The following is a 14,100-nucleotide window of genomic DNA, read 5'->3' as shown; positions in this document are numbered from 1 at the left end:
TTCTTATAGAAGAAATTTCCCCAATAAATGCAACGATTAATATAAAATTATAAGACAACAAGCATACAACAATTATGATTTAATTATGAAATAAATAATGACAAATAGCAAATTATTATAGAAATCAGGGAAAAAATAGGCAGTTTAATATTTAATATGCTAAATGTAAAAATAATAATTAAAATACATAATTCAAATAACATGTAACAATTAATGCAGGAATTCAAGAATTAATATTTGGCAAAGAATAGGAGAGAAACAACTATTATAATAATTAATTTATGATTTTTCAAGTAGCAGGCAAACAATTAATTTGACGACGTATAGACACTCGTCACCTCGCCTATACGTCATTCACATGCAATTCACATAACAAATAATTTAAGGGTTCTATTCCTTCAAGTCAAGGTTAACCACCATACTTACCTCGCTTTGCAAATTCCAATCAATTACTCGACCACAACTTTTCCTTTTAAATTTATCTCCAAAAGCTTCAAATCTATTCACAAATAATTTGATATACTCAATACGAATCATAGAAATTAATTCCATATGAATTTATAAATTTTCCGGATAAAAATCCGAAATTCAGTAAAATATTCGGCAATGAGACCACATCTCAAATCTCGGAAAAACTTACGAAATTCGAACACCCATTCCGAGACAATTTCAACCATACAAAATTTGTCCAATTCCGATATCAAATGGACCTTCAAATCTTAACTTTTCATTTTTGAAAGATTTTATAAAAAATCCAACTTCTTCAATCTAAATCCGAAATAAATGGTGAATATAGACATGTATTTATGAAATATAATCACTTTTGGTTAAAGAACACTTATCCAATTCAAAGTCGTGAAAATCCCCCTTGAAATCGCCCAAATCCGAGACTTGAAACTCAAAATGAGTAAAAATGGCTAAGACCCGATTTTATGTAGTCTGCCCAGCATTTTCGCATCTACGGGCTTTTTTTTCCGCACATGCGGTCATGCATTTGCGAGAAAAATCACGTATTTTGCGAAGTAGGGCTGCCAGGCGAGGTTCCGCATCTGCGAACATTTCTATCGCACCTGCGACGTCGCAGAAGCGAGCAAACGACCGCAAAAGCGGTCTCTTCCACATAAGCGATTCAGCCATCGCAGAAGAGGACGCGCATTTGCACCCCATTTCTCCGCAGACACGACCCAAATGGCCAGTTCCTAGGTCGCAGAAGATACCAACTTCTCGCAGATGCGGTTGCGCACCTGCGATCACCATTGCGCAGGTGCGATTACACTAGGTTCTGCCAAGAACCTGTTGCTTTCAACATGCTCTAAACAATCCGAATTTCGTCCGAAACTCACCCGAGCCCCTCGGGACCTTATCCAAATATCCCTACAAGTCCCATAACATAATACAGACTTACTCGGGGTCTCAAATCACATCAAATAACATTGAAATTGTAATTCACACCTCGATTCGCACTTTGAGTTTTTCAACTTTTCAATTTGCAAACCTCGTGCCAAAACATATTAAATGAATCCGGAATGACTTCAAATCTGGCACACAAGTCATAAATGACATAACGGAGTTGTTCAAATTTCCATAATAGGATTTTGGTTCCAATATCAAAAAGTCAACCCCGTGATCAAACTTGGAATCTATAGCCTTTAAATTGCTAGTTCCGTTAAATGGTCATAACTTGAGTTAGGGACCACCAAATTAAATTTCGGGCATACTCCCAAGTCCCAAATCACGATACGGAGCTATCGAAACTATCAAAACACCGATCTGGGTCCATTTGCTAAAAACGTTGAGCAAAGTCAACTCAGTTGAGTTTTAAAGCTCTATTTCACACTTTAACCCATTTTTCACATGAAAACTTTCCGAAAAATTCTATGGACTGTGCACGCAAATCGAGAAATGATAAATGGTGCCTTTTCGAGGTTTTAGAATACATAATTATTTATTAAATTTAAATATGATATTTTTGGGTCATCACATAGAAACTTGTGACTTATTTCTACCGGATTTTGGGAGTTGTAACTATTTTGAATCGCGGTTTGATTTATTTTATATGTTGAGAATTGAGTTTCAGTTTTGTATTATGCTATTCTGTAAAAATTGTTAGGCTTGCCTAGTCTTAGAGATTAGGTGCCATCACGACATCCTATGGAGGAAAATTTGGGGTCATGACAATACCTTACCCCTACCTTATGAAGATAGAGAGACTGTTTCCGGTAGACCCTCGACTCAAGAATTGACGTAACTTAACCAGTTGTATCAAATTAATTAACATCAGCTTCAAAACTAAATATTTAATAGAAAAACTTACTAATGATGCACTATCTATATATCATATCTTGATTGTTTCATTCCACAAACACTGCAAGATTGGCTTTCTAGCTTCTTTTTTCTCCTTTTTTGTTTGTAAGTGATTGGAGCAATGTATAACAAGACTATGTTAATTGTTTCATTCATCATGTAGATGAATTGTTGCCACTATATATGGGAGTTGGGATGGCCAAACAACATCTCCATTCTTTACAAATAGAGATGGAATCATAAAAGTTTGTTCAACTTAACAATAACATGATTTAGATAGTTGTTACATATTGTATTGTATTCTATTTTTACTTTAAATATAATATTTATTTTGATTGTTACTTAATTTTTATTGTATTATATCGTTTAATCCGTTGTTACGTAACAACGAAAAGTGCTACTTTATGTAACTACTAATTTGGTGTGGTCACGTCGTTACCTTGTTTTTCTCTCATATTGTGTTTGCTTATTATTAAATAATCCTATTTTATCCTTTACCCTACCTTTTTATATAATAATTCTACCTCGCACCTTACTTTTATTTTTTGTAATATTGTATATTTATTCTTCATATTGTTGGTGCATAACATTATGAAGCGACGACAAACAATACAATCTATCCAAACATTATATACATCAAAACTATACATTACAATACTATACAATACGATACTAGATATTATGAAACGATACATAACAATCATCCAAACAAGCTATAAAGAGAGATTGTAGTAGAGCAAGATTAAGGATTCTCCAGGTACAAAGAGTAGATGAAATACTACTATATCCTTTAGTCATGTTGAGCTGCAAAACTAAGTTGCAAAGCTAATTTCCTAAACATCCATTCCACAATAACTTAACTCATACCTTGAAGACTAATACGAATGGGGGTATCTTTGTCCAATTTGATGAAAACAAGAGAGACACATTTGAAGTACGTGTTGCTAAGTTTTTCCATAGACGGGTGTTTTAATATGCTAAATTAGCTATATAATGCCATGAAAGGGCGGATGTAAAGGCTTAAAAATATGGGTTCAGCATAACTCAATTGCTTCAGCCGAAGCCTCTAATTTATTAAAAGATTCACTAAAATATGTAGAAAAATTAAATTTAGTGTCACACCCCAAACTCGGAAAGCGCGACCGGCGTTCAACCGAGTGAACCCGGCCGAGCAAGCGTATCTGATTTTCTTCTACCCAAACTCATCCATAAATAAGGATAATACATACTTTTGTTAATTAGACAGTAGGGAGATCATGTACACAATACTAAATCATTTCATTTGTTACCTCATTTAATAATTCTCAAAATAAATAAACACACACACACACACACACACTTTCATGGTTCAAAGTGGAACGAAGTAAGGACATAATTAGAAACAAAATAGGAAACAATCGCATCACACCAAATCGGTTGTTTCATAAAATGGGGTTTTTGGTCGTTCCGGAATAATGGATTTAACAATACGATACAATCAATTTTAAATAGACAATCAAAACAAACATTATTTTAGGATAACAATACAATACGATACAATGGGTAACAACCATTCAAATAAGCTGTTAGGGATACAGAAAAAGGGACTCGTTTTTTCTATATAAAAAAAAAACAATAGGCCATTGTATCAGGGGTGCGGTAAGATGATTGTGATATCTCTACTCTTAACTAGAAGCCAGGATTCGGCCTTAAAAACAAAGAACCTTTTGGTAGGGATGGTTTTACCCTCTTAGCGGACCTATACCATAGAGTTACAGATTAGTCAGGTTAGTGAGTTTTGAATATCGGGTATCTAGAGCAAACAAAAAATAAAAGAATTTTATTTAACATATTTTATCGGTCGGTCAAAAATAATTACAACCGCTAGTTAAATATACAAAAAAAATATTTACTGATTATGTGTAAAATATGTATATTACTGATTAATATATAAAAAATATACATTGACGACTATTATTTCGAGGAGCGGCTATATTGTCTAAATTTTTCAAAATAATTAAATAAGCCATTCGAAGGAAGTATATTATTATGATTCTCACTAACTTTCAAAATCTTTTCCTTAAACCCAACTCCTCTCGAGTAGTTTGTGGTCATATATATATAAGTTGGCACATGGCATTCTAAGAAATCTATCCCGCTATTCTCTCTCACTTCTAATAAACTTCACATGAACATCACATGTCTGTTTTTGACTATGAAATTAAATAGTAGTGTTCTAAATTCCACTGAAAAAATCACGTCCTGGTCACTAATTAAGACGAAAATAAAATACTTTCAAGTCACTCTTTGTCCAAACTCTCATTCCAACTTAACTAAAAATATTTACACTAATAAGTAATAATAGAAACAATATATGGACAATTAGTAGTGAAGGTTAAAGCACTTTTAACGACTGAATTTGCTATGGTAATTAAAAGATAAAACGACCGGAATGATAATTAAACAAAGGAAAAATTTGATCGCTAAAAGGTTGTATAACGACGGGATTTCTTGTTGTCGCTAAATGTTCTATAACAACTTAACTTTTAACGTTCTTTAGGGACCAACGACAACTGGATTCTTTTCATCGTTATAGCAATCATATTAAGACTTTTAGCAACCAGATATTCCCTCGCTAGAGGCCTAGTTTCTTGTTGTGACATGTCAAGAGATAATTTATTTTCCGCTCTTTATAATTAAAAGAAAAGAGGGGTGAAACGCCCGTTTGTCTTGTCTCCGCTGCATCAAAGAGTACCTATGCACTATGTTCCGATTCACTGATAAGGAAGGATTTTCTTTTACTTATTTGTACAGTATAGTTTTTCGATGAAAGATATTTAAAAACGGAGGAAGGTTATAGATTCTAGAGGAGGTGTTTCAAAGCTGATTACCAAAAATCCTTTTAAGTTCTCAATGAAAACAATCATATTTCATCAAAAAGACAATGCCAATAAAGTTTAACTCTTCTAAAAAGAAACTTGTTCTTAAGAAGAAGATTACGAGAATCAAGCTTTAGCACATGGTAATTAAGACTAATCATATCTAGGAAAGCGTTCAATTAGACTAATTTACATCACTATCCTTTCATTTTCCTCCTTTTTAAATTGTTTCTTCAATTATAATTCTTTGGTTGTACTTTTATCACACAATAATATTTTAATTAACAAGAGTGGCACTATTAATTAATCATTATTTCAGAAACTTACATGGCGAGTTTAACGGGTCTTGCACCAGATGAGCAATCAAAACTGCAGGACCAAAACACTATATATATTAGTAGTACAAATAATACAAAAAATATCAAACTCTACTTCCCTAACTATTACATCCTTAGCCCATTTTCAGCCATGAAAATCTTGAAAATCCTTTTGGTTATTTTTTCTATACTTGGTTGTTTTTCATGGCCTAGTATGCAAAGCGATTCGGAGATATACATAGTTCAAGTTGAATCACCAGAAAGCCGAATTAGCATTCAATCAACAAGAACGAATTTGGAAAGCTGGTATAGTTCTTTCTTGCCAAAAACCATAGCAACTACTGGCTCAAATGAAGATCAACCGCGGTTGATATATTCGTATCACAATGTGATGAAAGGTTTTGCAGCTAGATTATCTGTAGAACAAGTGAAAGAAATGGAGAAGAAACCAGGCTTTATATCTGCACGGCCGCAGAGGATATTGTTTTTACACACAACACATAGTCCAAGTTTTCTTGGATTGCAACAAAACATGGGCTTGTGGAAGGATTCTAACTATGGTAAAGGTGTGATCATTGGAGTTTTGGACACTGGGATTTACCCTGACCATCCATCATTTAGCGATAAAGGAATGCCTCCTCCTCCTGCTAAATGGAAGGGCAAATGTGAATCGAATTTCACTACAAAGTGTAACAACAAGCTCATTGGTGCGAGGACTTTTGCACAAGCTAGTGAATCGCCGCTTGATGATAATGGACATGGTACACATACGGCTAGTACTATTGCTGGACGTTTTGTGGATGGTGCTAATGTGAATGGTAATGCTAATGGCACTGCAGTTGGGATTGCTCCACTTGCTCACCTCGCCATTTATAAGGTTTGCGATTCTTTTGGTTGCTCTGATAGTGACATTCTAGCTGCAATGGACGCGGCTATTGATGATGGTGTTGATATCCTGTCGCTTTCCCTTGGGGGAAGTAGTAAGGCATTCTATAATGATCCAATTGCACTTGGCGCGTATAGTGCAACACAAAGAGGTATTCTTGTAAGTTGCTCAGCCAGTAATAATGGTCCGTATGATAGCACATTATCAAATGAAGCTCCCTGGATTATGACAGTAGGCGCAAGCACTATTGACAGAAAACTTAAAGCCACTGTTAAGCTTGGAAACAGAAAAGAATTCGAGGGCGAATCAGCTTTTCATCCAAAGGGTCACAATTCAGCATTTTTCCCTTTGTTTGATCCTGCATTGAATGCAACTGATTTCGACAGCCCTTATTGCGGAACAGGTACATTGAATGACCCTGATATTAAAGGCAAAATAGTTTTGTGCATGGCGGGTGGTGGTTATAGCAGGATTGAAAAAGGACAAGCTGTAAAGGATGCGGGAGGTGTTGGCATGATTATCTTTAGTTCACCTGATGATGGTTTTACCAAGTTCGCCGATGCTCATGTCCTTCCGGCTTTGTATATTACTTACAAAGATGGAATAGAAATTCTTGACTATATGAATGCAACATCAAAACCTATTGCAAGACTTGCATTTCAAGGAACAATAATCGGAGATAAAGATGCACCAGTGGTTGCTGCATTTTCTTCTCGCGGACCAAGCTTAGCTAGTCCTGGAATCTTGAAGCCTGATATTATTGGCCCTGGTGTTAACATTCTCGCGGCTTGGCCTCCCTCTCCTGAGAACAAACCAAACATAAAACCTAACTTCTTTCTTGCATCTGGCACGTCTATGTCTTGTCCTCACCTCAGTGGAGTTGCAGCATTGCTGAAAAGCGCGCATCCCACTTGGTCCCCTGCAGTTATTAAATCAGCAATCATGACAACGGCTAATACTGTAAACCTCGCCAACGATCCCATCTTAGATGAAAGGCTACTTCCAGCTAACATCTTCGCCGTTGGTGCAGGACATGTCAATCCATCAAGAGCTAATGATCCAGGGCTAGTTTACGATACACAATTTAAGGACTACTTGCCTTATTTGTGTGGTTTGAATTACACAAATCGACAGGTGGGAAATCTTCTACAACGTAAGGTGGATTGTAAACAAGTGAAAAGTATTCCTCAAGCACAACTAAATTATCCTTCATTCTCCATCACACTCGGGGCAAATTCTCAGACATATACGAGAACAGTGACTAATGTTGGGGTCGCTAAATCATCTTACAATGTGGAAATAGGTTCACCACCTGGAGTTTCAGTGATTGTTAAGCCCTCTACTCTAAACTTCTCGAAGTTGAACCAGAAGTTGAAATACCAAGTAACCTTTTCTATAAGAGCAAATAGCTCAAACAGTGGTGTTGTTCAAGGATTCTTGAAATGGACTTGTAATAAGCACTCTGTAAGAAGTCCAATTGCAGTTGTGCTAGACACTACAATTGGTTTCTAGTTTATTTTTCGATCTCTTTTTAGTAATTGGAACAATGTATAACAAGTCTATATTAGTGGTTTCAATAAAAACTCTAGAATAAGTGCCAAAAGTATTCACATTCTATTTGGCCACACAGATTCAGTTGTTCTGTGAAATGATAATCCCACCTTCTATATCTGGTAGGAAATACAAAGATTTTGGCTCAAAGTTTATACCGATATTAGCTAACACCAATAACTAAACGGCGGATCCAAATTTAATACTGAAATTAGTATCCTAATCCCAGTAACCAAACGACTCCTCAAAGTACTGGCCTAAGCGAGCATTGAAGAATGAAGGTTAAGATGGTCAGCTCATTTCTTTTTTTTGAAGAAGAAATCTATACCAGTTTTAAAGAACTAAGTATTACTTTAAATTGAATTGACATATTGTCTCCAATCTGGCGGTTGTTTTATGAAAACTAACTTTACTTTGTCAATCATTTTCCCCCACATGGTATTCAAGAACCACAACACTTCAATTAAAAAGCACATTGTATTAAGTATGCAGTATATGAATTATGAATAGAACCTAGAGAATAGAAAAATCCTAACAACTTCAGCAATCTGCATATGTTGTGCTTGATCTGCACTCAAGGGTGTAGTTTATCGGTCAATAAGGTGAGGGAAGTCACGAACGGAAAGCCAAGGTTCAAATTCTTGTAAATTTTTCAAAAATCGCTAGATGATCTCTTCTCATCGGTCTAAGTCTTGGTAGATAGAGTTAGCCGATATATGTACCGGTAAGAGCTTAAGAGGTAACATGTCGATGGAAATTAAGGTGCGTTCAAACTGATCTGGACATCTCTATTAATTTTTAAAAAAAAACCATAGTGCTTGATCTTTTACCATCATGTGACTATACTTGAGCCCAATTCAATTAATTTTGTTACATTAGTAAATTTCCTAGAAAATAAGCCATGTCACTTTACCAAAGAGTCTCATAGTCAAAACCAAGAAAAGCAACACTATATAACAGTTTCTGGGTATTAACTATATCGTGATATTTCTTTGGCTATAAAAGTATATCATTAAGGATAATGAGAAGTTTAAACTTTAAAGATAATTTTTTTTCTAAATATAGAAATATTTTATTATTTTCTGAACATACTAAAAAAGAAAATAGAGAATTAGAGCCACATAAAATGGAACAAAGAAGTAGTAAGTACTAAGAAGTCAACAATCACATGGCTGCTTGTTTCCATTTCTTATATACTTTCTTCCTTTCATCTAATATATGGCGGTGTTTAACCGGGACAATATTTAAGAAAAATACATGTCAAGACAATTATGACACTGTAAAAGTATGTCATTAAAGATAAAATAAAAAATTTATAAAAATATATTTTTTTAAATATAGAAACGTTATTCCTTTTTAAAATGGTAAAAAAAAAGTGTTACCTAAATAGCTCAATTTCTCATTTCATGTCTTATCTTTCTTGAGTTTTGCCCTTTCAAGTTAGTTTAGGGCATCTATCTCCCATATTATTATGGTAAAATACCCATATAATGTCTTACCAATTAGTTTTGTAATCATTCAAAATATCTCTAGTGCGGATAGTTTTATTAATATATTGTTCAATGGTTTTGGTTGTTAGTGAGATGATTATGCTTTTCTTATGTAGAATTTGCAGGAACCGACAAGTTACAAACAAAGAAAAGAACTAGGGTCCTTTGCAACTTGTTATTTGTCTAGTCAAAATCATAGAGAGGATAAATCAATTCAATAAATCACATGCTCCTATCTTTTCCAGTAGTAGGTAACGCTTAAAAAAGCATATGCGATTAAATCTTATATATATATATATCCGTGATCAAATTTGTGCACACCTCGACTAGTCAATTGGATACCTCGACGATATGTCACCAAAACACGCACCAGAAAAAAAGTTACTGTACATGCTAAAGCTTAAGCTAACTAATGGAAAGAAATCACCTAGTATTATTCGCCTTGAATTTACGCTCCCGCCAAAAACGATTCTATTCCAAAAGTGACAAAAACAAAAAATATCAAGAAAACCAGTCTTTGTGGCCTATATTGAGGGAAAATATGTTGACTCACCTGAGCTAGATGTATTTGCTCATTAGATGGAATACTTTTAACATGTTGTCCACTTGAGAATTCAAAAGAATTGAGTATTTTAAAACAGGTATATCAATAATACCAAAAAATAAGTCCAACATCAAATAATTGACTAAAGTAACATCAAATGCAAAATGAAGCCAAAGTTGTCAACTTTAGATCGTTATAATATGAAAAATATTGAGAAAGCATGGCGGCTAATTGGCGGGGTTCTTAATATATTAGTGCAACTTTATGTATTACAACTTTATCCAAAAAATAAATGATTTGAAGGCAACCAACTTCATTTAGGGAAACATAAAAGGAGAGACATTCTTTTAAATTTAATTTACAATCCTTAAGATTACAATCGAGAAATTCTCTAAGGTTAGTGGTCGCATTGTTCTGAATTTGGTAAATAATGAGCCGATCCTTCTATTTTCGCTTAAATATCAAATTTGTATGTATTCTTCAAATTTGTGACTTATAATTAACCCACACATCACGTGTTACACTATTAGTGTATTAGAACTCACTCATTTACGTCATTATCTTTTCTTCTCCTTTTTTAAAATCTTCCTTTTAACTTTAGTTCTTTTTCTTCTCATAATAATTGTTCTCCACTTTCGACCAAAAAAAATAAAAAATACAATTTGTAACATGAGGGCTTTACTGATTAAATAATTTAAAAGCCACCCAACTTGCCGCATATATCTTGAACATAGCCAGCCGCCAGAGCACTATATATACCACTAGTTCAAACAATGCAAAGTATCAACTACACTTTCCCTTAGTACAAAATGCTTTAGCTCAGATTATTTCATAATATCAAGAAAATAGAAATATCCCAACCCATTTACAGCCATGAAAATCTTGAAAATTTTCTTGGTTTTTTCCATACTTGGTTGTTTGTCATGGCCTAGTATTCAGAGTGATTTAACGACTTATATAGTACAAGTTGAATCCCCAGAAAGCCGAATTTCGACTCAATCTTTATCAGATCAGGATCTAGAGAGCTGGTATCGATCTTTTTTACCAAATACCATAGCGAGCACAAGCTCAAATGAACAAGAAGAGCCACGTTTAGTGTATTCATATCGCAACGTAATGAAAGGTTTTGCAGCAAGATTATCAGCAGAGCAAGTGAAGGAAATGGAGAAGAAAGAGGGGTTTATATCTGCATGGCCAGAGAGGATATTATCGTTACACACTACGCATACTCCAAGTTTTCTTGGATTGCAACATAACGAAGGTGTATGGCGACATTCCAATTATGGGAAAGGTGTGATTATTGGTGTCTTGGACACTGGTATTTCTCCTGACCATCCTTCATTTAGCGACGAAGGAATGCCTCCTCCGCCTGCTAAATGGAAAGGCAAATGTGAATCGAACTTCACTACTAAGTGTAACAACAAGCTCATTGGCGCGAGGACTTTCCCACAAGCCAATGGCTCGCCAATAGATGATAATGGACATGGTACACATACTGCTGGCACTGCTGCCGGAGGTTTTGTGAAAGGTGCTAATGTGTTTGGGAATGCTAATGGTACTGCAGTTGGGATTGCTCCACTTGCTCACCTCGCCATTTATAAGGTTTGCGATTCTTTTGGTTGCTCTGATAGTGGCATTTTATCTGCCATGGACGTAGCTATTGATGATGGAGTTGATATCTTATCGCTTTCACTTGGTGGAAGTACTAATCCATTCCATAGTGATCCTATTGCACTTGGCGCGTATAGTGCAACACAAAGAGGTATTCTTGTAAGTTGTTCTGCTGGTAATACCGGTCCATTTGAGGGAACTGTTGTAAATGAAGCCCCGTGGATTCTCACAGTAGGCGCGAGCACTCTTGACAGGAAAATTAAGGCTACTGTTAGGCTTGGAAATAAAGAAGAATTTGAGGGCGAATCAGCTTTTCATCCAAAAGTTTCCAAGACAAAATTCTTCCCTTTATTTAATCCTGGAGAAAATTTAACAGACGACTCTGATAACTCTTTTTGCGGACCAGGGCTAACTGACCTTAGCCGTGCTATAAAAGGTAAAATAGTTTTGTGCGTGGCAGGTGGTGGTTTTAACAGTATTGAAAAAGGACAAGCTGTGAAGAACGCTGGAGGCGTTGGCATGATTCTCATTAATCGGCCTCAGGACGGCTTAACTAAATCAGCCGATGCTCATGTCCTTCCGGCGCTGGATGTTGCTTCTTTTGACGGAAATAACATTATCGATTATATGAAATCAACAAAGAAGCCTGTTGCTAGAATTACATTCCAAGGAACGATAATAGGCGATAAAAATGCTCCAGTGCTTGCTGGTTTTTCTTCTCGTGGCCCGAGCACAGCTAGTCCTGGAATCTTGAAACCTGATATTATTGGTCCTGGTGTTAATGTCCTTGCAGCTTGGCCTACTTCTGTCGAAAACAAAACCAACACAAAATCAACATTCAACATTATTTCGGGTACCTCTATGTCTTGTCCTCACCTTAGCGGAGTTGCAGCATTGTTAAAAAGCGCGCACCCCACTTGGTCTCCTGCAGCTATTAAATCAGCAATCATGACAACCGCTGACATTGTCAATCTTGGCAACGAATCCCTCCGAGACGAAATGCTTGCACCTGCTAAAATCTTCGCCTATGGATCAGGACATGTCAATCCATCACGAGCAAATGATCCAGGACTAGTTTACGATACACAATTCAAGGACTACATACCTTATTTATGTGGTTTGAATTACACAGATCGACAGATGGGAAACATTCTACAACGCATAACAAGTTGCTCGAAAGTGAAAAGTATACCCGAAGCACAACTGAATTACCCTTCATTTTCCATTTCACTTGGAGCAAATCAACAAACATACACAAGAACAGTGACAAACGTTGGGGAGGCAAAATCATCTTATCGCGTGGAGATAGTTTCACCACGAAGTGTTTCCGTGGTTGTTAAGCCTTCAACTCTAAAGTTTACGAAGTTGAATCAGAAGTTGACATACCGAGTGACCTTTTCTACAGCAACAAACATCACAAACATGGAAATTGTTCATGGATACTTGAAATGGAGTAGTAATAGGCATTTTGTAAGAAGTCCAATTGCTGTTATTCTACAAGAGTCTGAAACACCAGAAGATTAGTGTCTTTCCTTTTTAATAATTTGTTGAATTTATAATAAACCTGTATTAATGGCTTGTATCCAAAATGTAGAATGAGTGCAAAAATTGCTCATGTTTTATTCTACTGGTGTTATTTTCTTTGTGGTATGGACTAATATTTCTATTTCAATCTTGGTTATTGACCTTTTTTTATTTAGGTGAATTTCACTTTTCCTTATCAAACTTTGTCTGCCGAGAACCAGTATTGGTCGTCACTCATCAGATATCACACTAAATTTAGCACAATATGGTTACTAAAACTATACTATGATTTTCTTTCATTTGCTGATTGCGACGGTTTAAACTTGTGGATAAGACAATTCACATTAATACAATAACATAGATTAACAAAATATGTATTTCTACGTATTTGGTTAAAAAGAGACCAGGTATTGATGAAAGAACATGTTAAAAACAGAAAATGAATATATAATTAAGAACAAAGGTTCTTTTTCAATTTTATTTCTCAATTCAAATGGAAGCTTACATCCTTTCCCTAACGGACAGCTAACACAAACAGTAGGAACTTTATTCCAGCACTTGACATCAATACACTTATTACTACTAAGAATCTCTAAAGATTCAAACTAGATGCCCTAATCTAGCATGCCAAATACTGTTTGTGTTCTTCCATTCCTTTGATGCAGATAGGGCATAGAAACTATTGTCCTCCAGTGCATACAGGTCATTCTTCTTAGATCCCTTGGCTAGAACTCTCCCTGAGCTTGTCCTTTACAACAAAATCAGATTCATCAAACTCAAGTGTACAAGAATTGTCCTGTGCAAGCTTACTGACCGATAACAGTTTCTTTTTAATCTCACTTTCCAGATTTTGTTGTATTTCCAATATGTGTGATGTCGAGTTTTTATCCATTGCCAACTATTATCTTATAACCCATAATAAGGTTGAAGGTTCGACATATTACCTGTTGAATTGGTTATGTGACTGCTTGCACCAGAGTCGACATACATGGTTTCATCCTCAACTGGTGTATTC

At 35.4% G+C, this 14,100-nt stretch overlaps 2 protein-coding genes across 2 annotated transcripts; both read left to right on the top strand.

Annotated features, from left to right (window-relative positions):
• The first annotated feature begins 5,599 nt into the window (after window positions 1-5,599).
• On the top strand, window positions 5,600-7,980 carry LOC104107064 (subtilisin-like protease). Its single transcript, XM_009615765.4, has one exon. The coding sequence runs from the start codon at window positions 5,631-5,633 to the stop codon at window positions 7,875-7,877; it is 2,247 nt and encodes a 748-aa protein (XP_009614060.1). The 5' UTR covers window positions 5,600-5,630; the 3' UTR covers window positions 7,878-7,980.
• Window positions 7,981-10,730: 2,750 nt separating this feature from the next.
• On the top strand, window positions 10,731-13,233 carry LOC104107063 (subtilisin-like protease). The gene has a single exon (XM_009615764.4). The coding sequence runs from the start codon at window positions 10,824-10,826 to the stop codon at window positions 13,083-13,085; it is 2,262 nt and encodes a 753-aa protein (XP_009614059.1). The 5' UTR covers window positions 10,731-10,823; the 3' UTR covers window positions 13,086-13,233.
• Window positions 13,234-14,100: the final 867 nt, after the last annotated feature.

Source organism: Nicotiana tomentosiformis, chromosome 12 (assembly GCF_000390325.3).
Source record: "Nicotiana tomentosiformis chromosome 12, ASM39032v3, whole genome shotgun sequence".
NCBI lineage: Eukaryota > Viridiplantae > Streptophyta > Magnoliopsida > Solanales > Solanaceae > Nicotiana > Nicotiana tomentosiformis.
This window is presented reverse-complemented; position numbering and strand designations above follow the sequence as displayed.

Bases quoted from the DNA above. Each gene is read 5' to 3' on its own strand.
- LOC104107063 (XM_009615764.4), top strand. From the start codon at position 10,824: ATGAAAATCTTGAAAATTTTCTTGGTTTTTTCCATACTTGGTTGTTTG.
- LOC104107064 (XM_009615765.4), top strand. From the start codon at position 5,631: ATGAAAATCTTGAAAATCCTTTTGGTTATTTTTTCTATACTTGGTTGT.